Source organism: Blennius ocellaris (genome assembly GCF_963422515.1).
Source record: "Blennius ocellaris genome assembly, chromosome: 18".
NCBI lineage: Eukaryota > Metazoa > Chordata > Actinopteri > Blenniiformes > Blenniidae > Blennius > Blennius ocellaris.
Window position 1 is genome coordinate 17540176 of NC_137667.1, and position 27354 is coordinate 17567529.

Genomic DNA, 27354 nt, shown 5'->3' on the forward strand with positions numbered 1-27354 from the left:
AATAAAAATCTGGGCTCAGACACTCCCGAGGCAAAAGGAAGTCACAAATCAAAGCTGAAAGCTAAATTAAAGCTCTTTTCCTGAACGGCTATGGACAATCAGAGTAAATGTTGCCCGCCTGCATCGCTTTTAACAACGAGCCGCTTTCCACATCACTGTGCCGACGTTAGAAGTGTCACTTTACATCATTTCTGGGTCGTTAAAGGTTCAAAGCTTTCCAACAGCTGCTTTTTTTTTTCTTCTTTTTTTTTTGCGGACAATTGGACATGCCAACATGTAGAGTTGTCCACAGCTTTAAGACGTCTGAGCCACTTCCGAGTGGCATGTTATGAAGAAGAATTCCATCTTCTGGCGAGATTTTGACATTTTTCCATGTTTGCACTGTTGCTCCACAAAGCGGAGGCTGTGGGAAAGCAGTTTTATCTGCACGGAGGCTGGTGTGTGGCAGACACCGGTGGCGAGCCGCGCCGGTGCAGTCATGAATGGATAACAGTGGAAGCCGGCCGGCCCTGGGTAGCTGCCTCTGAAAAGAATTTCGTGCAGCTGGAATAACACACAGGTCCCGTTTCCCATGGAGCGCTTCTGTCCTGGCGGGATGGAGCCGCTCGTGTCAATAAAGGCCAAGAGTGATGTTTTCTTTCTTAACCTGTACATCCCAGCTTACCACTGAAAACGTCTGGGACATTGAGGGATGATCGAAATCTCATATGACATTTCGCAATGTATTTATTGCTGTAGGTTTTCAGTATTTCTGCCGGTTAAAAATGGCGAAACTGAAACCGAACCGCAAAAACAGGGTTTTCACCTGAAACGTCGACGACATTAAAAACAAGTCAGATTGTTCACCTTCAGTCCAGTGAACAGCCCTATATTATGAGATTGGTTTGTGTCAAGCTTGTAAGAAAAAAATATAGTTCCAGTATACAAAGTGTAATGCGATTACATAGTGCTGTTCCACTGATTCAACAGCAGCCATAGTGCTTTATACTGTTTGTCACTTTCATCCTGTGACACAAACATTCAACACTTCACTGCTCAATCCATTTATTGAGAGCAATTCACAGTTCGGCGTCTCGGTCAAGGACAGTTTGACACATGGACGGGGGTAAAGGGGAGATTTAACATCCAACCTTCATTCTACCACGTGAACCACGCCCAATACTGAGCCTTTTAAATCAATAAGTCTACATGTTTTTCCTCAAACTGCAGCTATACTTCACAGTGAACGCTTGTATATACTATACAAACTGTATAAACAGATTTAGTTTAGCACCAAAAATTAAATGAAAGTCGACTCAATCTCCTTTTTTAAACTCGTTTCCCCGAGGTTAGGGAAATACAATGACTGACATCGCTCTCAAACACTGATTTAAACTGGTTTCGGCTTTATAATGAAATGGCAATTACCAGCTCACTGCCAAAACCTTTGGCACTCACTAATATTTTGACTGCAGGGAGCTGCCGTCTGCTCAGGATCATTTAACAGCTGATGCAATCGAATCTGAGTGACATAATACATGACGGCGCTTCATTCGAGCTGCACCCTTAAGGCATGTGTAATTTCACATTCGCTATGAGAAACGCCTTGAGAGCGACACATCGGTCTGATAATACACCAACAGAACTAAAAGTGTGCGACCCTTCCCCTTTAACCTTGTCGTTGAACATTTTCTGTTAATTATTAAAAACAGCTCAGAAAAGAAAGCTTCCCCCACAAGGTTTTTCAACAGGCAGTAACCGTTTTATGAAAGTGTGTTATTACATGTTGACCTCGTAAGCAGACCGGCATGAAAGAGTTTCACATGAAATAATCGGAGTCTAAATCACTTCCGCGAGCTCGCCACCAACCTCAATCACTCCACAAACACGACTTTTGGGAAAAAAAACCACATTCCACAGAGGAGAATAGTTAAAAGCTAAAAGCTCGGGAATCGATCTTCAATACGTCAAAAGTGAAACGAGGAAGAAGCGTGGAAAGCCGATTGGCTGCAGATAGTGGATGACCCCCCCCCGAGGAGTTCAACTGTGATTACAAGCTTACTGACCGACTTCTCTGTGGAAATAGAGGAAAGAAAGAAAAACAGAGGAACTTTGGTGAAATGCTAATTGTTCGGTTTACAGAGCTGGTTCACAGCTCCCAGGAAGCCCGACCCAAACCATGGGGACTGAACATCCAGAAAAGGTCCTTTCACTGAAGCGTCTCGGTGTGAGGGCTGTGTGAAAAATGGAACACGACGCGGAACATTCTCCCGAAACTGTCACTGCCGCTCGGAAACGTGTGAAGGGGTAACTCTATATTAGGGCTTGTGTCATGTGGTGGAAAGCGTACGTTTCATTCAGGGTGGGGCGAAATCCATAAATTCCAACCGCGCCGGCCCTTCTCTTGGAGGAGAGCCGAACATTCACAAATTAAAATGCCAGGATTAAAAAAAGGGTCCGCACCGGTTCCTACCCACCCTCTAAAGGCTTGTAATTATTCCCTCAACCAAGACCATCCCAAAGGGGCCACACAGCGTTCTGCATCCACTAATCTCCAGAGTGTAACCAAGCAAATACTAACATTAAAAAAGAATCCTGCAAAGAAAGAAAAAAAACACTTTTGAGCTCAGACTGGTTAGGGGGGAAAAAAAGCTATATTTACAAGAAAATGTGTCTAAAACAGGATCTCGTCACACAGTCTTGCTTTTTCCAACCGGTTCCTTCCAGCAACAGCTTACGCTCAACTTTCTCAATTTGTATAGGAGGAAAAGACTTTGTCAACAACAATGTGATCAGCAGAACTATTGAATATGAGCAAGTATTTGTGAGAGATGTGGTCAAATTTAATTCTTATACCTCCTATGAGCAGAGGCTTTGATCTTCAACAAACAAAATCCCATCTTCCTCCAGACTGAGTAACTGTGGGAAACATGAACAGCAAGATTTCCTAAGTTCATTGTTTGTGATAAATGAAGGCCCCCGGTTAAACAACAATGTTTTTCAAGTGGCAACGGAAAACGTTCTTTGGGGGTGGAAAACTGAACTTTTCTAAAACACTCCAACTTTACCTCCAGATTCTCCTGGGAGATGAAAGTCACCCGCAATCCAAATTAGTCGTCTTTCTATACGAATGCCCGTCCACTTGCCATTAATGTTTGTATCTTATTGTTATCTGTGTGTGGTTTCATTACAAAAACAACCAACGCCACCAACCTGTGGCCTGACATGCGCACTACATCTTCATCAGCGTTTCTGCCGTTTCCATGTAGACGGACATCTTTTTCGAAACGTTACTGCGTAAACGCCAAACTTATCTGAACTGAACTCAGTTAAACCTTTGTGAAAACATGGGACATCTGAGACATGAAAGTAGTTTGATTACCACAACACAGCTCCTTTCATCTACTGTCTTTTTGAGAGATAATACAATCCTACATATTGTAGTGAACTACCACACTTTTCCATCTACACGTGACCTTCCAATTGAAATTTTACCTCTGCTTTCAGGCGCCATTAAAGCCGGTCCAGTGGAAGAGGTGAAAGGCACCGCGGCAAAAAATATTAAGACGCGTAGAGCTGCAGCTGCTGTGTAACGTGCTTGTAACGGATTGACAGAAATTGAGGGTTAAAAGGCTGTGGGCTTAACTTGCTGATCCCTCCAGATGTAGGCCAGCTCGCTGCACCGAGGAGTCAGTGGTTAAGGTTTCCAAGTGCAGAGATAAGAGGGGCTGGCGTAATGCTCCGTTACAGTAGAGGGAGCGTATAAACAAAACAACAAATCAAATAGAGTCATGTTAATCCAACGTAATCCAATCAGCATCCAGTCTGCTCCGAGGGTGAAGACGGCTTCAAAGCGGCGAGCGCCTATTAGCTAATGTCACATGCTGATGCGTCGAGAATTAGTTCAACGGACTAAACCGCATGGGAAAGGGTCTAAGGTCCTGGCCCCGCCGCTGGCCGCCAACACGGGTGTGAGACTGACGGGTGGCGAGCTGGACGCATGACCGACTAACCGTCACAGAGGCCGGGTCTGAGGTGACGGTTTCTGAGGCAATAGTGCATGTCCATGCAGCGTGGCAGGACGGTTGCATTATAAGCTGCTTATCTCAATGTGTGCCATAATCTGAGCAGAGAAAAACGGCCCGAGCACAGAAACAATATGAAAGATAGCGAAGGTCGTTGGGGAACCGAAGGGCCCAGACATTGAAACTCAAGCTTGAAAAAAAACAACAACGCACATGTTAAAGACTAAACAGAACGAGCACAAAGCACATTTGGGGTCAACAAGGACACCTGATGTTGAACAGGATCGACCTGGCGGCCTCTGCCCCGCGGCGTTTCAGCCTCCACCGGTGCGACTCTTGTGCAAACACACTACAACTCCTCCAGGATTTACTCTGGTTCAAGCAAGTCAGCCGCAACAAATCAGACCGCCTACTTAATACCGTGGCCGTCCCTTCTTCTATTTTAATAATGATACAACCCCCGATCAATCCGGACTGAAGGTCTCCCACTTCAAGATGTCAGCAGCAGATGACCCACGGCTGCTCGTGACCCCATTACGGGTTTACTGCCTTTTCTTCCAGGAACCAGTTTTACAGACAGATGCAGAGCCGGAGACAGCCCCCCCCCCCCCCCCTCCCCAAAAAAAAAAAATCAAACAAAAAAACACGACAGAGCCACTGAAAACACGTCTCAAGGTGGAACTTTTCCACACACTTTTTTCTTTTTTTGAAAACACGCCAAATTTGCAGGTGCACCGCGGTCGTCGTGAATAGTTCGTCTGCACATTTGCGAATTTGGACACCAACAACAACGTCCCCTCCAGAGTGTTATGACTCCCAGTCCATATTCTCCAGGGACTTGGTAGTTTTAAACTTGATTGTTCATGATGTTATTGTTCATAGCGCGCGTGTGTGTGTGTGTGTGTGTGTGTGTGTGTGTGTGTGTGTGTGTGGTTTCATGACAAAAACAACAGAGTCATCTCGTGGCCTGGCGTGCTCGCGACATTCTTTTCGGCATTTCTGCTGTTTCTGTGCAAATGGACATCGTACGCATGCGGCCAATTCACAAAACATCATCATCATTTTAGTTTTCTGGCAAGACCTTTGAAAAAAAACAAAACAAAAAAAAAGAACCAGCCAACTGCCTTCCAGTCATAACACTAGTAAAAGTATAACAAGTTACACAACCGTGAGAAGAGAGGGAGAACGACGGGCTTCGGACAATAGTTGGTACTTAACGCCGTAACACAATCACTCCAGAAGAACAGTTTGGTATTGACGCAGCTGGTTTCGTCTGACTCCGCGGCGTCTCCACAGTAATGTTATCACACAGCTAGGTTATACTGTGGGAACCTGCTCGTCGTCGCGGTCGCCTCAAACCCCGGTCCAAAGAAACCAGGACACCCCTGGAGGGAAGACGGCGGCTATTCTTCGCATGACATGAAAACATTTCATACCTGCCGATGTGCCGTTTCAGGAAATGTGAACAGAGACGAGCGGTGATTGATTACATGGGGTCTCATGGATTCTATTTGAGGAGAGTCGCAGTGTGCTTCTCAGCAAAACCACAAAGGAAGAAAAGTGGCTTGTCTTTTTTTTTTTCTCAAACAATTATTCTCGTAAATTAAATAAGAATGAGCATGACTGAGATTACAGACAGCTGAGACACCAAACTCAGTTAAGTCGCTAAGTGCATTACCGTTTACAAAAAACAAAAAAACTAAAAGAAGGACAACCTCTCCCAATGCATCTGAAGAAACAGATACAACTAATTGTTCAATCATTCATACGTGAAACTGCTTCTATTCTGCTCCATCCATTATCGGGATCATGAAGTCAGATAGCCCACATGCCAAAACCTGGTCCCGGCCTCAGCGGTGCTACAAAAAAGATAAAAGTTGCACGACGAACAAACGGGAGATAAGCGCGATAACCCAAACAACAGTTCCCTGCCCAGGCGCTTTTGCTTCAAGCGGCTTGTCAGAACTTGAGCGCCGCTTTTTGTTGGGGCGGGGCGGCATTTTAAGAGCGGGATAAAGCATGCCATGCTCTGGCACAGTCCGCTGCAGGATCCCATATCTGACGCACGCGCTTTGATTTGTATAGAAATAAGGAATAACGTGTTGGCTTTGTGGCCTTGCCTCGGTCCAAGACAGTACCCAGACAGGGTCCATGGCGTGTTCTGGAAGCTCCACACACACAAGTGGATGATGAAGGATAACACAACATGGGGGGGGGGATGCCGGAAGCCTTCACGGTTGAGATACTTTGATTGGTGCGTCTGGGCGGTTGTGCGTGACACGGCTCACTTTGATATGTTGAACGTGCGTCAGCTCTGTGGGTTTATTACAGGAACTTCAAGTAGCCGAGCTGAACTCAACTGGATTTTGCTGACAGATAAAATGCTGGCATCCGACCAACCGGAGCATCTCCTACAAGAGCAACAACGGTGGGGGGGGGGGGCGACAACAACAAAAAAAAAAACGTGGCGAGCCCACACACATCCACCAAAACTGCAAACTCGTGCAGATTTGCTCATTTCCAGCTACTCTGCTTTCGGGAATTCCCATTAATAATGGGAGCTGAACAAAAGGGGTTAGAGGCGAGCAGAGACTGAAACATGAATCCCTCCTGGCCTATAAACCCTCCCCTCACACACCAACATCTTGGTTATGGGACTCCCCCCACCACACACGTGTGCAAGCAAACACACACACACACACACACACACACACACACACACACACACACACACACACACAGAGAGGACCCACATGCTTCCATTGTTTGAACGCCTCTCTGGCTACACTCTCCACATCTTGCGGCCGAGGCGCACCAGTGATTAATTTTGACGCTCATTGTCATGATAATCTGAGGTTCAGTCTGGTTTCTCCCAGGCTGGCAGGAGAACAGTCACTTTCTAACTTAGTTAGCTACAACTGAACTCCAGTCGGTCACAAGAAAAAGAAAAAAAAAGAAAAAAAAAAAGCCAAGCGAGGCTATTAATTAAAAGAAGAAAAGAAAAAAAGTAAATACGAGAGAAGCTAAAACTTATGAGTGATTCAGGAACTTAAGTCAGACCCAAGACAAAGGGAGTGCGAATATAACTCCTGTTACTTGACTTACTGCAACAGATTGAGACAATTACGCCAAATAAGAGGTCTATGACCAGGAAAGAGTTGATCCCCAAAGTAAAATGTTCTCCAATGTGCTCCTATGCTTCCTAAGGGAAACCAAGTACACAGATTTACGGCTGTTCCTTCTACAGGATTAAACTCGTACCATCGTGAAAACCAATGTCGTGTTCTTCAGGAGCCATTTCCCAATGACTGTGTCATCCTACATTTCAAACTTTACAGCTATCCCGACTACAAAGCCTTCGCCTCTTTAAGGCTTTTTTTTTTTTTTTTTTAAGAAAGCATCTCCGCATCAGAAGTAGCACAGCCTGTGCTGCGCTCTTCAGCGTGGAAAATGGGACAAGTCCAGATCGGCCCAAAATATAATTTCATAGGTCACCCAGTTCTAGTAATAGATGCCTCGATATCGTGTCTCAGCAGGGGGCGGCTCTGTGGAGACGGCTCGGTGACGGCGACGGCCTCGGTAAAACCTCAACCGACTTCATAATGACATTGGTTTCAAGGGAAACACCCCAGAGAGGGGGGGTCATTCACACTTCAGTTCAGGGGCCACATAAAGCCTAATTTCCTATTGAGCTGAGTAGACAGGTGACATATTACCAGAATAACCTTGAAATATACACTTCAACGTTTTTTCTTTGTTGTGGCGCGGAGTATATGTGACGAAAATGTCCATGTTTTCACAAAAGCAAACCACTACTACCAAAAAGTACTATAATCTCAACATAGCGGCAATTTTAATGAAACATTTTGGTGCAAAAATAAAATGAAATGTCCACAAAACGGGTTCTCCTATAGCCGTTACATTCTGCGTGTTTTTATAAACTTCATGTGGATATCCTAACTGATCTCCTGTGTTGTGTTGTGTCTACATGATGGCATTTAAATATCCCTTATTATACATTATTATGTTAATAACAGTAATGTGTGTCACCATAGTCAGTGGATGAGGCCCCAGAAGTGAAGAGCGTCCGTCATCTTTGCTCCACTTTTTAGTGAATGTGTGCGAATCAGAGATTTCTACCTTCATGACATCATGAGGGGGAAAAAAAACAAAAAACACTCCCTCTTGTAATGGATACTCACTTTGACCCTCCCAACACGTAGATGAGCTTTTCCCTTAAAAATTATGAGCCGGCACCTTTATTTCTCTCTCAAACAGCCGAAAACAGACAGAGCTCATTAGAATTTAAAGGTACAGACACAGAAACAGCCTGTTCTCTGTAGAAGGACTTTTATAACGACTGAAGACCAAGGCATTTGATTACAATGTCGGTTGACCTCCGACTCCAGTGTGAAATTGTTGAAAAACAGTTTAGCGTGTGTGACCATTAAGGCATTAACGTTAATAAAAATGAACACCAATTAAAAAGGTACAAGACATCGCTGGACGAAGGGCGAATGACTCTCAGGATTCATTACTCACCAAAGGGGTCTGACGTCCGTCGACCAAAAGCACATTATTGAAAAATCTACCACCTCTGAGTGTTGGGGCTGGGAACACACTGCACTGACCCCTCACCCCTGAACAATCACCAGGGTCAAAGGGTCAACGGTCTGGTGAGCAGACCAGCAGCGTGCACTCATTCTGCGAGTATCCAAACTCCTCCGGCAACATTAATATGCAGCATATGTTTTGGAACTCCGAGTAGAAACACTCAGTGTGGGAAAACAGGCCAACCAACGCGTCTCGTTTTACAATCGGTACGTTTCTTTATCGTGCCCGTGCAAAACACTGTATTTTAATCCAATGCGATGACGGAACACATCCTTTCCTATAAAGAAAGTGAAAGAAAAGACATTTCATCATCAACTCTAATCCCATAATCCAGGATTCTTGCAGTAGATTGTACCGATAAGCCACCCAGAATCTGACATGCCTTTTGTTGTGATCAATTGAGATTGAGGATCTTAACTGTTAATAACACATATACATTTTGCTTTTCAACAACAGCACAGCTCCTTACCTAAACCCTCTTCTTTTATTACAAATACATAATGGTGGCCTTCCTTTATAAAGCCCCGTCCACAACTCTTTTCTTTTTGTTTATTTCTAAAGTAACTGATATTTAGCAGCCTCATTGGAAGTAATAAGCCTCAGTTTATACGGGAGCTTTGTCACAAAGCAGCATTCCTCCGATATGCGGGGTTGAGGGTCTTGGGTGTGGCCAACAAAAGCCGTGTGAGCCCAGCTGTCCCTCGGAGCGAGAGAGCAAGTGCAGCGGCGGGTGGGGGGGGGGGGCAGGGTGTGGCGCTAGGCAGCAGTGTCATGGTGACCGGGGAGGCCACGGTGGCGAGGAGATGCTAAATGAAGCCATTGTCTGGCCCAAGTGAAGCACACCGGACAGAGAATGGCACATTCAAACAGTCATACAGGCCCATTGTCGCAGAGTGCCGCACGTCCGCGTCCATATCCCGCAAGATCCGCCGCACATCAAACACCGGGGGGGGGGAGAGAAAAAAAAAATACCACCGACCTCAAGTAACCCGCTCCGGAAAAACAATTCAAAGAACCATCGAGGCCAAGAAACTCAGTTAAACTCGTCCACCTGTGACTGGTTTTCGTTTTTGCTTTGATGAATGTGCTGCTAAAACGGATGGGTATGACAATAAACAGGGAATTATCCCACTAATAAAAAAACTTAAAGCAATAGTCTGCAACAATTTAGGGTATCAGGAGTATCCACGTGAGAATCTCAAACGTTCTCCTTTCAATTTCCGATTTACAAGGGCTTTTGGAGAATTGTGAAATAAGAGTCAGATGAACTGGGAATGTGAAGTCGGTGTTAAATCCATCTTAAATCTGAGCATGTCTTTGGACGAACAGCTGGAACATTTCCAACACGGGTTTATAAGCTTATGTTGCACTGATGATTTTATGGTAAAACATTGCAGAATTTATTCAGATTTTGCTTTTAGAAAAACAACAAAGAAATAATTTTAATGTGAAATGTATGACAGAGCATTAAATCTAATAGGTACAAAAAATTAGACTAGAGTGCCAAATCCTATAATGAATGCGAGATAATTTGAATGAAAATATACTTCCTGATTTTACGAGAAAGAAAGATTCCTTCAAAATTGTTGAATTGTTTAATATTTACAGCACACTTTTTCATTGTGATCATAAAATACTCAACTTTTTCAAAAATCAAGTATTTAATTGACTAAATAAAAAGTAGATTAAATTCTAGTGTTGCTGCACAGTTCCAATCAACCAAAAGTATTGTTTTTTGGTTCATTTGAATATGTAAAAAAAATATTTGTCCTGAAAATATGAGAAACTAACAATTACCACGGTGCTACAAACCCATGACCTGCTATTATATCGTCACACCCTATATATATATATATATATATATATATATAATCTCAGAGGCCAAAGCCTTGTGCAGCGGCAGCAGAGAGAAAATGAGCATGTGACACGTACAACATGAGTCAATAGCTACACCTCAAGTAATTACAACACGTACTCCAACTGGAGTCACAGCTTTTAGCTGTTTACTGCGAGTGTGACAACATTATCTGCTCTGCCGCTAAACGCTCAGATAAAATACAAGGCATCCGAGCGTTTCCACACCTGCCTCTGTACATTAGCCACCGTGCAGCCATATGGTCGTCCTGAGGGCTCAGCTGTGTTACAGCCATTCCAAACGACATCCACCATTAACACAAATAATTAGACCCCCCCGCCCCCCTCCCCCCTCCCCCCTCGGGGGTTGTGGCTGTCATTTACCCCTTTTCCTCTGTGGTGCTTAATGTGAGCCGTCCGGGGAGGCTGCTGCAGAGCCAGCACCGGGAAACCCAACACTAACTTCATTAACCCACTTCTCCAGAGGAGGAGGACATTCTGCCACACTGCCGCTGGTCATGACAGCCATTGACGGCGATGCTCCGGACGTCAGACTGCCAGTTGTTGTGCTGGATGGCCTGTTCTATCAAAAGGATCGTCTTGCGGACGCTGCCTGTTGCCGGCTGGACGAGCTTTGTTTTGACGCTCATCAGTATTTCCTCTGCTACTTTCTCCTCTCACCCGTATGCTATAGAGTGTAATTCCCCTGCTGTCCAGTTTTACTTTACACCGGGGCTGCCGAATCATTTTAATTCATGGGCGGCGTAATTTCAATATGAGAGACGTACTGGTCAAATCGTGGTATTGTTGTGGACCAGAGCACACGTGATGAGAATGTCGATATTTTCACAAAACCAAATAAAATCCTACCGATACCTTCTGGTACAAAATACATATATGGCCTTGAGACCAGCTTGACAGCAATGAGGTCACTAAGCTTTTGATGGCAGCATCACTGATATCTCAGCTCGGGTCTGTGTCTTACCACTTGAGTTGGTGGTTTGGATTCTGTTTGAAACCCCCCTCTTCACACGACCGGTCACATTCACCCATTTTAAAACACCCGATCCGTCTTGCCCGAGGGCACTTCAACACACGGTTTGGGAGATTCAACTGCAACACTTGGGATTGGAAAACAACGTGTTCCACACACGCAGGACTTTTTTCCCCTAATAGGAATAATTGTAGGTATATGGTGAAAAGTAATCACTTTATCTACTTAGTAGAACATCAGAGCATGTGTGTCAGATACTCCATCACAATACAGCAATACAACAACACTCTCGCTCATATTCTGCTTCAACCGAGATCACAGTGCCGCTCTGACGACATAAATCATTAGCCAACAATGTGTGCCAACAAAATAAGGCGGAGTTGTCGCCTGTACAGAGAGAGAAATGGCCACAAGTGTGTTTACAACCACAATAGTGTGAATATCGTTGCTTCTCAACAGTAAGTAGTATTCGCTATTGACTCAAGACAAGAGGTACAACAATTGATCAGTCGATACCAATTGTCCTAAATCCATATATCCATATATATATACTTTTGGATAAAGAAGATGATCAAGGTGCAGTTTGATTTGAAAAACCCGAATAAGCCTGAATTACAGGCAGATTATTAATACCAGCCATGGAGCTACAAGGGCTTAATAAAAGGATTTGGGCAAGTCGTGCAATTTCCACACAGATTTAAACATCTGCGATGTGCACAAAGAAAACAAGACATGCCATTTGAATGTCAGGGCCTGTCGGTGCTGATTCAGCCAACACCCCGCCGGAGCATTAGCGCTGTGGACTAAACAGCGGCGTGGTACATCGCGTAAAGCTTCCCCAGTGTTTACAGTGAAAACACGTCTGCAGATCGCACCGCGGCAGTAAGCCCTTTCACAAGGCAGCTGCCCATTACAAGCACACACATTGCCCCCTCGGTGATCTAGAGCATTTTAATTCTCGGGAATGCGAGCCGTTTCTGATAAGCAGCATAAAGCCCGACCACCATAGTGATTGTTGCGCGATAAAGCTTCGGCCCGAACCTGCAACTTCGTGACCTTCAGAGAGGGTGGAGCTCCGCTTGGTGCGACGGAGCAGGTGAAACGTCCTCGTGTCCAACCGGGGGAAAACGAGCCCGTGACCTCAGTGAATAACCACAGACTGAGCTGTGACCCGTCACAGTCTGGGCCTGATTGACTGATGAAATCAGGACGACTGATCACTTCAACTGGAGTGTCCAGACAAAACTGCAGCATGGATGAGCGGGAGAGTTACGGTTCGACTGCCATCCACCTACAATTCAGAATCTTCAGCTTTTTTAAGACATTTTGCATTGGATGTGGGCGAACGAGTCACAGATCCAGACTCTGGGACTGTACCAGGGGTGTGAAAGTAGTAGTGGAGCAGCAACACAACACTGAGACCTGAGCTGAGAAATTGGTGATGCTGCCGTGAAAGACAGCAAATGAGCCTAAAAGCCATGCAACAGTTAGTTTTGAGGACATTTCACTGCATTTTGCTCTTGAATGTTTCATTTAAATTGGCTCCTTGTTGCAACTGCAGTAGTTTTCTGTAATAATTATTCGATTTGTGCAAAAACGGACATTTTCATCACTTATATTCTGTGCATGTGTCTTACTTTGAAGACCCCTGGTTCTCCTTTAAGCTGGAGGTGATCATTAATAAACACTGACTGTGTGTTTGGTGTTGGGTTTCCTCTTCACAAGATCAAATCTGAAGCCAACCACACACTATCCTGTTGATGTTTAATCATGGATGAGCAGGAATCCTCGTAAAATCCGCTTGTTTTGCACGCAGGAAACAAGCTCTAGTCCAGAGTAGCTTCCATGCACAACAATTAATTGTTAAGCCAGAGTTTGAAACCCACGCACACACCATGTCCATACACATTGACAGCACAAACCCTCTCTCCAAGTCCGAGCACGCCAACTCATGTTGGCGCACGAGCGCAATGTGAAGGGAAAAGGAGGTTTTAATAAGGCAGAGAGAGTGATGACGACTCCTCCGCGGTGCTCTGCAGCCCCAGCCGCTCTGACGGAGACGAGGCGGTTTGTAAAGCACATGCAAATTAATACCTGTTGACTTTGTGTCTGAACCTGAGAAGAGCTCAGGACACACACACTGACTCACACACTCACACACACACACACACACACACACCACTGGCCCGAGCTCTCCGGTCACGATACTCCCGGCTGTGCGTGTTGACTGCCCGCACCGGTGCGTCGGAGCGGAGGTCAACCCTAACCCAACAACAACAACAACAACAAAAGCCCAGTCTCTGGTGTTTGTTTCAGCTTCTCACCTCGCCGCGGCGGACATCTTCCCTCGTTGACCGTGTCCCGGAGGTTCTCCAGGTGAACACAAACGCAGCAGCGAGAGACGGAGAGACGGCGGAGAGGATCGAACCGCCTGGTTGGTTGCGGGCTGCGTGTGACGTCCCCGCCTCGCTCCCAACTCCGGCAGGTACGGCGCATGCGCAAAAAGCTCAGCGAGCCCGGTGCATTGTGGGGGTTGCTGTTGTAGTTCCAGGCGCTTCACACCAAGGGTGGCAAACATATTTTAGTTCAGGGGCCACATTATATATATATATATATATATATATATATATATATATATATATATATATATATATATATATATATATATATATATATATATATATATATATATATATATATATAGTCCAGTTTGTTTGATTTTCGACTTTCAGTGGAAAAGATTGAGATAAATGGTCAAAGTATATGAGTTAATCTTCTTTCTGCTATCTTTCATTCAGAAATGTGCAAACTTTTGCTCTGTATTTGTATTGAATTTAATTGTTTTGTGTGCATATTTTTTTTTTAAGAAAATGAAATAAATGAAAATTAAACTAAAGTTTGAAGTTTTCCTGTGTTATGGTGTAGAGTATACATGATGGAAATTCCCAATATTGTACAAAACCAAGTAATTAAACAAATTATACTTGATTAATCTCTTTGGGGAAATTCTTTTTCCCCCCTCTACATTGACCCATCATAGTTCTAGGATGCAGAGTTGCAGTTATAATGATACACTCCAAGGACCTGATGGGGGTCAAGAGTCTTGCTCAGGGACCCACGGTGGTGACACAGCAGCTGTGGGATTTGAACCCGTGAACTCTCAATGCCAAGTTCTCAACATTTGTAAAGCCAATTCTGATGATACCTCCTTCAAAATACATTGAAATGTCAAAAGGAGTTCTCTGGGCGCTGTTGAATGGTGCATGCTTTGACAAACTCACCCTGACAGCATGGCTTTGAGGCGAACGCTAGTTTGCCAATGCTCTACACGAAACTAGAGCTACATCAGGCCCAGTGCCCATATCTGACTATTTAGCTCTGCTTGACCAGCCCTCAGGGTGTCACTGGGAAATCCTGAATCAAATAATGAAAAGTACTATTATTACTGGTGTTATTACATCGAAAATGGCCACATTTTTCATGTTGTTACATTTTTGGTTGTGTTGAGCAATTGTTACCACACACACACACACACACACACACACACACACACACACACACACACACACACACACACACACACACACACACACACACACACACACACAAAAGAAAATCGTGTTTCCTAATGGGGGAAAAAGAAGGTTAATAAAAAAATACTGTTTTTGTTCACTTATATATCCATTCATCTTCTGTACATATTTCTTGCGGGGTGCTGGAGCCAGTTGCCAAGGTCAAGTCACTGATCCATCACAGGGGTGTTGTAATACTTGTGAAACAAAGGTCATTCCAACCTATAAACATTTAATTTGGCGGTATTTCATGACTCGTAAGTTTTCTCTTTCAACCAGATACAAATCTGTGAGTGGTCGTTATTCTCAATGTGGGAGCTGCTGATCCTCAAACCTAACTGAGACTTTAATCCAAAGAGTTAGAGAACGTCTCCATCTAGTGACCAGACAGAAACACTTTGCCTGAAATACTGACGGGAAGTCAGTCTTAGATGTTACGGTTTCTGTTAGATTTACTGTGTAGATCAGAGGTCTGCAGTCAACCTTTCCCATAAAAATACCCGTTTTTGTCCATTTCTACCAAATAATGTTTTTTGGGTTTTTTTCTGGAGCCACAAAACATGTTTAATCATAAAAGCTCACAGAGGTTCTAAAGTTATTTCTGTTGTTCTGCTAAACGTACATCCACGAGGTTCCATGCAGAGTCTTTAATACACAGTTGAATACACTATTGTGTATTCAACTGGGCAGTTCAACAATAGCGAATGGAGAAATAAATAATCATCTGCAGAACATATTAGGCTATTTCAGTTGCCTAAATATCACTCTAAAAACAATCTTGATTATATATATATCCTATGTCATATTTGATGTCGATATTTATCCAGCTCTTGGAAGTTGTCATGAACTGTATTTCCACATAAAGATTCCTCTAAAACAATGCGTCCTGCACGACGTGAATTTCATTAAAAAAACCCACCAAAAAACCAGGACGGCGAATCATCCAGATATTTGACAGATTTAGGTTTATTCTCACGTCAACGCGACGCTTGTAAATCCCAGAGAGTGTGTGTGAGGTCTCCACCTGCCTAAAGGGATCACGTCAGAGGAGCTCCATCAGGCCTGGAACTGTCATTCCACTGGACACAGGTTAAAGAGACAGTTGTATCCTTCACGTCTTAATGCGCCTGTTGACACAGACTCGGTGTGTGTGTGTGTGTGTGTGTGTGTGTGTGTGTGTGTGTGTGTGTTGTAGCAGCAGCAGCACTTCGACACCTGCGGAGAAGTCCGCGACTTAATGTTTAGGTATTAACGGAATGCGTAAAGGCGGGGCACGCAGGGTTTGGCGAGATCATCACTGGACTTTTCACAGCTTTCTTTCTTTACGGTGGCGGGTCCGGGACAGGGGCGAGTCTACATGGATTGGTGGACATCATTGGCAGCGAGTATTGCCCTGCTCTGGATTTTCTGCTTTATTGACGGTAAGGGGGGAAAAACAAAAGAATTGTACGAGGCACATGCCAATCTCAGAAACTTACAATTTAAACATATAGCACAGGCTAAACATTGCTTTTTTTTGCTCCGTCTAATACAAGCTCTCCTATAGGTTTTTTTTTATTTATCATTTAATTCCGTGATTGCTCGATAATTAGGTGGCTTGGATGAGTTTTACGCACGCGTCCAACTAAATTAGACGCACACTCAGTGTCACTCACTAAAACTTTTTGGGAGTCGATCTTAAACAATAACTTTAATTCATATTAGAGTGCGCCTTTCATGTGACATACAACTATTTATTTGATCAAGGTGTTGGGATGACCCACTTCCATTTATCGATGATTCGTCACGCCTTCTCATCAAAGGCGACATGTCACTGCGCGAAAGTTTTCGAGTCGAGAAAACACATTTTAGTCGCAGTGCAGGGGAAGGGCCTTTTTGTAGTAAGTGGCTATTTGATCCAGAGGACGTGCGTGACGATGCGCCGCAGGCAGACTTTAATCCAGTGGCAGACGCACTGCGTGTAATGGTTGCTGACATTAGCCAGGGTGATAAATTAGACGCCAGCTGACCCTGTTACCCTCTTATCTCCAGGCAACGCCGTGCTTGAGCTGCGGCTGCTCTTCCATGCGCTGACCAAAGCCGCTTGCCACCTGTACCTGGCCCTTCTCCCGCTGCGCCGAGCCGCCATCCACTTCGCCGACTGCGCGCGGTTCCTGCTCAATCATGCGCAGCAGACCCCGTCCCCGCAGGGCGGCTACCTCCACCAGGGGCAGCCCCTGGCCAAGAAGGGCACGCTGCACCTGCTGGAAGGGATGTGCGTGGTGTGCGAGACGGTGCCCAACCTGCTGGGCGCGGCGCTCAGCGTGGGCGACGCCTTCTGCCACATGCTGCAGGGTGGCTGCTACGTGCTGGCCGCCACGCTGCGCACCATCCAGGTCAACCTCTTCTCCCAGATGAACGGCGAGAAGGAGAGGTGGGACAAGGAGCGGCACCGAGCCAAGGAGGGCGAGAAGAAGCTCAACTGCAAAGTGTTGGAATACATCTCGGTGTTTTGCCAAGACCCCGTCAGCGCTTTACGCATCAAGGTCGACGTGCCGCCGGTGTATAGATAGGCAGATCCTGATCCGCGTAAAGCTCCGCGCTGGGTTAAATGGCCTTCTAACTGTGGAGAGAGAGGAGAGGTGCAGCAGAGGCTTATTTGGTTTCTGAACTTCCGAACCTGCGGTTTTGACTTCCACCGAGAAACGGGACGGACAGAATCAAAGAAATTACACGTCTGTGGTGCATTTTGTTACATTTCTTTCGCATTTAATGAGATGTAAATAAGTTTAAAAACAATAATAAACGTCTCAAACACGTGAAACCCCGAGTTACCGTATTTGAAGCTCTAGTGCAACATTCATTTAAAAAGGTCCCAATATTATACAGTTTTTCCACAATTTCGCAAGGTTGTCAGAAGTCCAGCAACATTGTATTCAAAGTGTATTTCCCCAAATCCAGCATTGATCCAGAATTTCTAAAAGTCCTGAGTTCTGCTGAGAACAGGCTGTTTCTGTGTCTTTAAATGCTAAATTTACTGTCTGTTTTTCCAAGGTAGTTTGCAAGGAGAAAATAAAAATGACACCTGCATATAAGGACAGAGCTCTTCTATCTGTGGCCGGGTTGAAGGGAGTAAACACTACCCGAGGGAGTTTCCCTTCATTATGTCATGAATCTCCCATTTAACTGTATGGGCACACTTTTGGTTAAAGGTGGACCAAAGCAAGTCTTCACTTCATAAACAGGCAATGATGACGCATTGCTGTGACGAATCAATTATAAAATGAATTTTGCACAATATGGGACCTTTAAATACAATCGTGTTGTGCTTGTTCACTAATTCCATTCACAAACAATAACATTCCATTGAATCATCAAAAAAGGTTCTAACGTACAAACCATATTAGTTACAGTACAGTTCAGTCTCTTGATCCGCTGGCACCATGAACGCATCATTTTTAGGAAATTATTATCATCGCCGCCTAACATTATTAGTGATTATCATCGTATGGGAAAAGAAACCCAAACAGTAATACTGTCACCTTTAGGTCATCATGCCAGGACTTTCCTTTAGCTTTATCCTCGGCCGTCTCAGATCTGGAAGGGATAAAGCCCAGAGGACGCCGCGGTAGCCAACGTTCACCGCGCAGACACACGGCCGGGTTAAAGTCTGGTCACTGACATGAATGGTAAAGAGGGCTCACAGTGCAGGTGCAGCATTTCTACTCATGGTGGCCTGAAGAAGGCACTGGAGGGGGAGGGGGGGGGGGGGGGGGGGTATGAGAGGTGGACCTGTTCCAACTGAGACTAAAGTCTTGCGTCAGGTGTAGCCTGCAGCATCTGGGGAGGGATTTTCCCCGCTGCAGCAAGAGAGGGAAAAAAAAAAAAAGAGCAGTAATCAACAAAAGCTTAAACACACTTAAGGCAATTTGAACTTCTAAGTGACAATATACATCCGACATCAAACAACTCACAGAGGATGTCACTGATTCTCCTCACGGCAGCCGTGTTCACTCTGTATTCACTGGGCTCAGACCTGCGGGGAGACGTTAAATATTGAGGTGCAGTTCTGGCATTAGGAGATACAAACAGGCTTCTCAAACAAACCAAAAGAAAATGAGCTTAGGAGCAAACAGAGTCGCGGAGGCTGATCTCATTACTCACGCCCTCAACTTTGTCACGGCCTCCAGCCTGCGCAGGGCCGACAGGGCGTTCTTCTGCGTGTCGGACGAAAGCGTCTCGTAGGTGCTCAGGTCACCTGCCCGGGGCACATCCAAACAGTGGAGGTCACCCGTAGGAGGTCAACAGGGGTGTGTGACGCCAGAGGGTCAAAGGTCACCGACTGTCAGTTTTACCTGAGAGGATGAGCCTGGTGGCCATGTTTCTCACGGCGGGCAGAAAGTGTTTCTCTGTGAACACGCCGACTCCCTCGTCACAGAGATGCCGGAATATCAGCTGGGTGAAGTACAAGAAGTGACAGCATCGGTTACATACATACATTGCAGCGGTGTCAAATATAAAGCCCATGAGCAAGACTTTAAAAGTAGAAAACACAATGAGACACAGACACTTTTTTTTTTTTTTAGTTTTGAGGACATTTCATTGTATTTTGCACGAGAAAGTATCATTGAAATTAGCTTTACGTCATTTTCATTTAGAATTGTTTAGTTTTGTGAAAATAGAACCATTTTCATCACTCGTACTCTGTGCCACGACAAACTAAATCTTTAAAGTTGAATTTTTAAAGGATATTATGGCACTATTTTACTGGTATTGGCCAACTCTATGTATGACTGCATGTGGCCCCTGAACGAAATTGAGTTTGACACCCCTGGTTTATTGGTTTGTAGTTTGAGCTGAAAGAGATTTTTTGGATTATTAAATTTCAAACAATAATTAAGTAACGGTAAAAACATTTTTTTTTAAATTGCAGACTCAACAAACATGTTCTACATGGATTTTTTTTGGATTGAGGGTCACAGGGCCGGTGCAGATCACCAGTCCATGATAGGACAAACCCATGTTATCACTCTTATAGTCACACGTATGGACAATTTAGTGTTTCCAATTTAAACGCACGTTTGTGTTTAAAAGAGCATTCAGAGACAACCCAAAAGCTAGAAAAAAAAAAAGAAGCTATATTTTGGGCTGGGTCTTTGAGCCTCTTTGTATGTTGGTTTTGTCCCACGGGTCTAAAAATCCTCAAACGTTTGCGATTGAAGGTTAAAAGGACCTGATAGCAGTCGACGAAGGGTTGCAGCAGCTGCTGCAGGAAAGAAAACACCTCCAGTCCTGCGTCTGAAACGATCAGCTCCTGCTGGTGGAAGTGAACGGCTCCACATTTCTTCAGGAAGGAGCACGTCTCCTCAAAGTCCTGATCAGAGAAACCAGTCAGTCAGTAACAACACGGCGGCCCGACTGGAGCCTCTTGCTGCTCTTTGGCCCCACGGGCCTGAACGTCTGACAGACTTGAGGACTCCTCATCTATAGCCAGATGTGTCGCGATCGCACGAATATCAGAAGGTACTTTAAAACTTTAAAAACAGAAATGCAGAGCTTCTTCTCCCGAGAGGCTTTGAACCCAGCCGAGAGCTGACCTGACCTGACGTGACCTGCCGGGGATGAAGATGAATTCATTAGAGAAGACGTCCGTCAGGAAGCCAAAGAAGGCGAGGAGCTCGTCTGCAGAGAGGGAAAAACAAGGGATCATGCCGTGAGCAGACATGATCTGCGCTGAGCTCTCAGGAGTGACGGGCTCCCAGCCCTCACCTCTCCTCGTGCTTTTGGTGACGCTCACCGCCATCGCCAGCGCGGCCGGACGCACGAATACGTGCAGACACTGATTGCGATAAGCGGCCAGCATCAGCAGCGGCGCCGCCGTCCTGACCACGCCCTCCTCTGGGCTGAACCCACGTTTCCCCGCGGGCTCGTCCTCCTCCACCAGGTAGATGCGCCCGTCTTTACGGCGGATGAGGGCGCGATGGAGGGCCACGGCGGATGACATCACGTCGGAGTTGTGGCTTTGTGCTGCCAGAAAAAACCAAGAAAACAAAAACATTAATGTAGTTTACGTGGTCAAGTCTGATGTTTCAGAGTCATTATTGTGTGATTGTATGGCCACACGTGTCTGGATGCACAAACACACACACACACAAACACAAACACACAAAAGTGAGACGGTTCACAAGGGTCCTCTTAGGATAAGTTACTTAAAGTGCATTAATCCAGCGAACATCTCCTAAGTGAATGTGAGCCCTGGTGCCAAAACAAATTCATCTAATCTGTCTGATCTTCCTCCGTCCAGGTCAAAGGAGCCTTCAGCGTCCCGAGGAAAAGACGCAGACACACTCAGGTGTGCGCGGGACACTTTTTGTTTATCAACGCTCGACCAGGTCCTCTCGTAATGAATGGGATGCAGGCGCCACCTACTGGCCACTTGAGGGAGGTGAAAAGTAATCCCGGTTACAGATTACTCCCAGCGCTCAAGAATTTCTTGGTCGAATTTGACGATTCCGCTTTCACAAACGATTAAACAACTATTGTGCACTATTCCCAAGAAATGCTTGAAACTTAATACTTTTCATTGAAAAATGATTTCATACTCCAGAAGTCAAGAATCACCTGCATCTCCATGTAGAAGGTTTCAACTTTAACCAATTACATCTATTAAAACTCTACAAACGTGCATATTTCTGTATACATTTTTCACCAAGAACCTTCCAGACACATTTCACAGCGTTTTCCTCTTTTCCTCACCTAAACGTCTCGCAACTTCAAAGCATCAACCGTTTGCTCTTACTTTATGGAGAACTCATTTAAATTACTCTCCTCTTTGGCTCCTTTAAAGGCTAAATGATTTAATTATCATACTGATCCTGTGTTGATATGTTGTGTGGTTTCGGTCAGTGGTTTCCCACCGTCCCCCACACCCTGAACCAACCTTATAATCTTATATATGTGAAATACAGCTTCTTCATTATATTCTGTAACCACGAGTTCCTTTTTGTTTTTACTACAAATTTTATTTATTGCTTCCATTAGCCCCCTTGTGTGTGTATATATATATATATATATATATATATATATATATATATATAGTGTTTATCCTTATATTCATATATTTGATCTTTTTGTGTTATTCGAGGTTGTCTTTTAATTTAATTTAACAATGACAATCAACTATTTGACTTTTATCATTCATTATTTTCATTAAGGTAATGTTAATTGATGGGGAGGATTCCATCATGAGGTTTTATTTCATTGTAATTTTGTATTTTTTTGCAAATGAACAAAAACAAACAAAACAAAACAAAACAAAAAAAAAACAACCGCCACACTGACCGGGCCAGTTGAGACGAGCCCCAAAGTCCAGAGCTAACTTGCGCAGCCACAGGGTTTTGCCTGCGAGCGGAGGCCAGGGCAGACCCTCCCCTGTTAAGGCCGAGGCTGGAGCCTGAAGCAGCAGGCAGCACATCAGAGGCCAGGGGCCGATCAGAGAGCCCTGCTCCTGGAGCCGCACCACCTGGTGAGCAACCCAGCTCACACAGTCCTGCTCCTGAGCACTGGGAGTCTGAGGGAGGTCCCTGCGAAAGAGGGTTTTTTTGTTTAAAAAAAAAAAAAAAGTCAATTCTGTGCCAGATTCTCCACGCTGCTCTCTCTTGTACCTTGGTACCAGATTGTACTGGCAGCGGTTGATCCTGCCCTCGCACAGCTTCCTGACAGATAAAGGATGGCCAAAGTTCACGTGCATGCTGCCGTAACCTTCCTGCAGAACTCTGCTGGCCTTCAGCAGTCCCTGCGAAAAAAAAAAAAAAAAAAAAGTCGCTTCGACATCTTGACGCCACGCGGTGGCGAGGCCTCACGCGTCTCGCCACAACCTACAGAGGTGGTTTCTTTGGGCTTGGGGACTCCCAGGAGCTCGTGGGCCAGCAGCGACTCCTCCAGCACCCGGTCGTAGCTGATGCTGATGGGAACCAACGTGATGTCGTACACTTCGCTCTTGAAGTAGGGCTCCAGCACCATGTGCATCATGCCTGCAGACACACACACACACACACACACACATGCAAGTACACACCATTAAACCACGGATGGGAAATTCATCCCTCCATGTCTTAAAAATGTGTTAATTAATTAATCTTTTTCACTAATGTTACACTTCTTTGAGTTAGAAATTGTTAGCTTGCGTGAGCTAACATGGTGAACGCAGGGGAAGGTCCAACAAACAAACAAACAAACAAACAAACAAACAAACAAACAAAAAGCAGGAAGATTATAAAAGGTGGTTATTGAATATTGGAGAAGGGGTTGGATTAAAGAAGTTCACTTCTTCTTGCCACGTTTTCTGACATGTTAAATATACGAGTTATATGTGCCTGTATAGAAGTATGTAGGACATTGGATATGGTTCCATTTATTTTGCGGGTTTTCACGCACACACACTTCTATATTAGTGTAAATAGATTTCTTTTTTTGTAAACACACAAATTAAAAACCCCCAAAAATGTATTTACACTATATATATACATATATATATATATAAATAATTGCCCTTTATTTAGTATCTTTTAAAGCAATTTACGCTACATTTTAATGTACAAACAGTGCAACACAAACAAAGTTTGATCAACCGATGAATCCTAACACCTGGACTCTCACCTAGCTTTGGGCTCAGCGACTTCAGAGTGCGGCTCCTCAAACCTTCCACGTAAAACTCCAAAGGAGCGAATCCTCTCTACGGGGGGAAACACACACACCAGGCACACCAGGGACGCGTCGTCCATTAGCGCCGGAAAGCGTTTTTCAGCGTCGGCGTGGCTCCAACCGGAGCCGGCGTGTCTCACCCTGACGACGCTCCGGACGTATTCCGACAGGACTGCCCAGTACAGCTTGTCGGCTCCGATGGAGCGCCGGATGAAGAACGCTCCGGAGCGACGCAGTATCTCGCCCACAACGTGCATTCCCGCCAGAGCTGCACGGCGCAACCAGAAGATATTATTAAAGTGTTACACTGGAATTTAAAAAGTGATATGAATCTCATCACTCGTCACAACAGATACTTGCGTATTCCTGCAGCAATCACCGGCACCGGGATGTCATAGGTGAACATGATGTAGGAGATGGCCAGGAAGTCCACGTAGCTCCTGTGATTGGGCATCAGGATGACGGGATTCTCCTGGATGGCTTGTTGGAGCTGCAGCAGACAGAAACAGACACGTTCCAGTTCAGGCGCCATCATTCGACGGAACCAGCTGCGGCAGCGCCCTCCGGCCCTCAGGCCAATAGAGCCAATGGAGGACGTGCTTGTCGAGTCTTTGGCCACACTTCTCTGAGCTTGAATTATTCAATACTAACTCACTTACTGAGGAATTCCTACGTTACTCTTTTTTAAATTAGGCTTTTAGGCTAAATTCAGACTTTTCCACATTTGTTCTTATCCGAACCGTCGACGACGTTTCCGAGGCGCCAATATCTGTGTGAAACTTATATGTTGCAAGCAGCCGTAGAATAATCCTGCAGTGTTGCAACATTAATACCCGACATGTCACTTCTGGTCTTTACTAAACTATTGTATGAAATACATGAAAAAAAATTCAGCTAAAACTACAAACTAATAAAACACTGGTGTTAATATTTGTTTGAGCTCAGAGGCCACATACTGTCTAATTTCATCTTAAATTTAAACGTTTAATGCTTTTCCTTTCTTGTGGTTCAGAGTATACAAGATGAAAACATCGATATGTTCACAAAACCAAACAATTACCACCAAAAAGTGACTACAATCTCAATATAAAGCCGATTTCAGTGACGCCTACTGGTGTGAAATACAGTGAAATGTCTCATAACTGTTGCATTATGGGAATTTTTACAAACCCACCCTAAGCTTTGAGGCTACTGCTAATGTTTGCCATCTTTCATGCAGCATCTCTAATATCTCCGCATTCTGTTGTGTTGTTACTCTTAAGAGGTTTTCTTTAAAAAAAAGAAAGAAGAAGCAATATCTTCATTACATTTTCACAATTTGCTTGGTGGTTTGTCTGGATTACAGCCTCCTACGGGCCGGTTTTGGCCCACGGGCCCTTAAAATAGCTGAATATGGAGAAAATAAACAGTTCTGTTCGGTGGAAGAGCTCGAACCTAAAGAGATCTTGTTTCTAACCAAACAAGTCATAAAAGCAGAGTCTCTACTGATTCCAGATTGATCGCTCCTGGCTGGATCAGGTCACAGTATTGACTCCTTTATTGATTTCTGAAGGGTCCTGACCCTGTTGAGTCCGTCCATGTTGACGAAGACGCTGGTGAAGATCCTCTTGAACACCTTGGTGAGGCTGAAGCTCATCAGCCGGATGACTCCCAGCTGCAGGTTCTGAGACATTTCCTCCAAAATGACGCGGGCCTCTTCTTTCACCTGAGGCACCGTCGCTCCCGTCTCCACGGCGACCTGGAAAGGACAGTACTCTCCTGAACACGCGTGCCATTTGCTCCATCTGCATCCTACTTTGGTTTCAGAATGACCGGCCGGTACCTCGGTGGCCACGCGGCGCAGGAAGTGGGACTCCAGCACCGCTCGGTTGAGTTCGGCGGCGGAGCAGGGCGAAGCGCCTTTGTACGTCTGTGGGTTGAAGTGGCGGAAGGCGAGGCCCAGGTCCCAGCCGTCCCTCAGCTCGTCCAATATATCCACAAACGTCTCGTCCTCCTTCAGACCCGCGGCGTCCGCATACTGAAAGGGAACGTCGTCGAACATGATCAGATTTTAATGCAGACGGGCATAAATTGCAGCTGAGCATTATAAATACAATACCTTCACTGTGGTCAGAGGACATCTCCATAGAGAGAGGACTGCACTTCTAGAACGTTGGCTGGTTTAAAAGCTCTTTTGTTGTGACAGAATTGACTTAAAAATATCACTTCTTGTGTGCAGAACTTTTAATCAGGGGTTTCAACTGCATTTTAGTGCAGTGCCATACAGTCAATTCATCTTGAGGGGGAAAATAGAGCCATAATAACTTTTAAATTTAAACTTTATAGTTTCTCTGTGTTGTGGTGCAGATTAGAAGTGATGAAAAAGTCTATCTTTTTGCAGAACCAAACAATTAATTTAAAAAAAAACTACAATCTCAATATAAAGTTAATTTTTACCTCTTAAAGACCACCTATTTTGAGTTACACACCCAAATCAGCGGAGTAGTAGATAGACAATATGTTATAATTCTTATTTGGTAGATTATTATGACCGGAAGGAGCACAAAAAGCCCTCCATTGGATTTGTATTGGGTCTGCGGAAACGGACAAAAGGCAGGAAATGCTGGATTATTGATCTCGGTATCATTGCTTATTATTTCAGGGGCTGAATTTTGGATCCATTATGATAAAATGAACACAATATTCGTTTTGTAGAGAAAGAAAGCTTTCAAATAACATATAATATGGACATAGTGGAAATTATGAAAACCTCTGCTTGGCTAGCAGAAATAAAATACCAACCAGGTGGGTTTTAATAATAAGTTGTTTTTAAAAAAAATAATTGTTTTCTTTAAACATTTGGACAATTTCCCTTGGTGGTTTGTCTTGGAGCCTCGGCTTTGGTCCATAGGAATCATGTTTGACACCACCTGCTTTGAAATTGGATGTAAAAACACCTCAGATTGTAGAATATGAACCATAAAAGTGGACTTTTAAAGCATTAGAGCAGTGGAAACAATAGCCTGGGTGATTATCTCCAGTCCTGTTTCGTACATTGACCCACTAATAAGGGGCTGTTTGAGCAACAACAGCTGAGAAACTCCACTCCTGCAAGTAGGTCAAAGTTTCTGCAGCTTAAAGCGCCTCGGCTCCACATTGAGCACGTTAAAAAAACCCAACCCAAAACCAACAAAAAAACAGCCTCGGCTTGAAGAACAACAGATGCACCGTGTTTATTTCTTCCTCCTCCCAAAAGTTGCACTTGACGATCGCCGTTAACTTGAACAGGTTTTACGCACAGAGAGGAGAAGAAAAAAAACCTAAACAAAAACCCAGCGCGCTTCTTACCATGTTCGTCATTGTGCACAGACTCAAACCCTGCAGGATGGAGGTCCTCCGCTCACACTTGTACTTTCCCGTACTTCCAAAGGCTGTTATTTTACCCCCAAGCACTGGTGGTGATGCAGCAGCAGCACCCGGCAGCCGCTCCGCTCCACTCCGCCCCGGGCCAATGGTGGCGCTCGCTTTTGGAAACTCCTCCCGCATATTCTAATACCCTCAAGCACACACTGTGTCCTCAAGTAACCCGGGCTGTCCCCCCCACCCCCCCCCCTCTCCCTCCCCCTCCCCACACACACTGAGGTGACCATCCTGA

The 27354-nt window shown here is 44.8% G+C and overlaps 2 protein-coding genes across 3 annotated transcripts in view; both read right to left on the bottom strand.

The window, feature by feature from the left end:
• The window catches only part of daam1b (dishevelled associated activator of morphogenesis 1b), a 47799-nt gene extending 33872 nt beyond the window's left edge, over nucleotides 1-13927 (bottom strand). For both annotated transcript variants that reach the window (XM_080513767.1, XM_080513765.1), the window contains exon 1: nucleotides 13791-13927. The gene's annotated coding sequence lies outside the window, so the exon portion shown is untranslated. The remainder of the gene's footprint in view (nucleotides 1-13790) is intronic.
• Nucleotides 13928-17778: 3851 nt separating this feature from the next.
• gnpat2 (glyceronephosphate O-acyltransferase 2) lies at nucleotides 17779-27158 on the bottom strand. Its single transcript, XM_080513706.1, has 16 exons — nucleotides 27048-27158; nucleotides 25543-25737; nucleotides 25282-25458; nucleotides 24081-24210; nucleotides 23861-23988; nucleotides 23676-23751; nucleotides 22899-23050; nucleotides 22682-22812; nucleotides 22359-22600; nucleotides 20787-21044; nucleotides 20620-20699; nucleotides 20251-20391; nucleotides 19373-19472; nucleotides 19182-19275; nucleotides 18992-19053; nucleotides 17779-18877 (listed from the first exon to the last, which is right to left on the bottom strand). The coding sequence occupies exons 1-16, from the start codon at nucleotides 27057-27059 to the stop codon at nucleotides 18825-18827; spliced, it is 2031 nt and encodes a 676-aa protein (XP_080369832.1). The 5' UTR covers nucleotides 27060-27158; the 3' UTR covers nucleotides 17779-18824.
• Nucleotides 27159-27354: the final 196 nt, after the last annotated feature.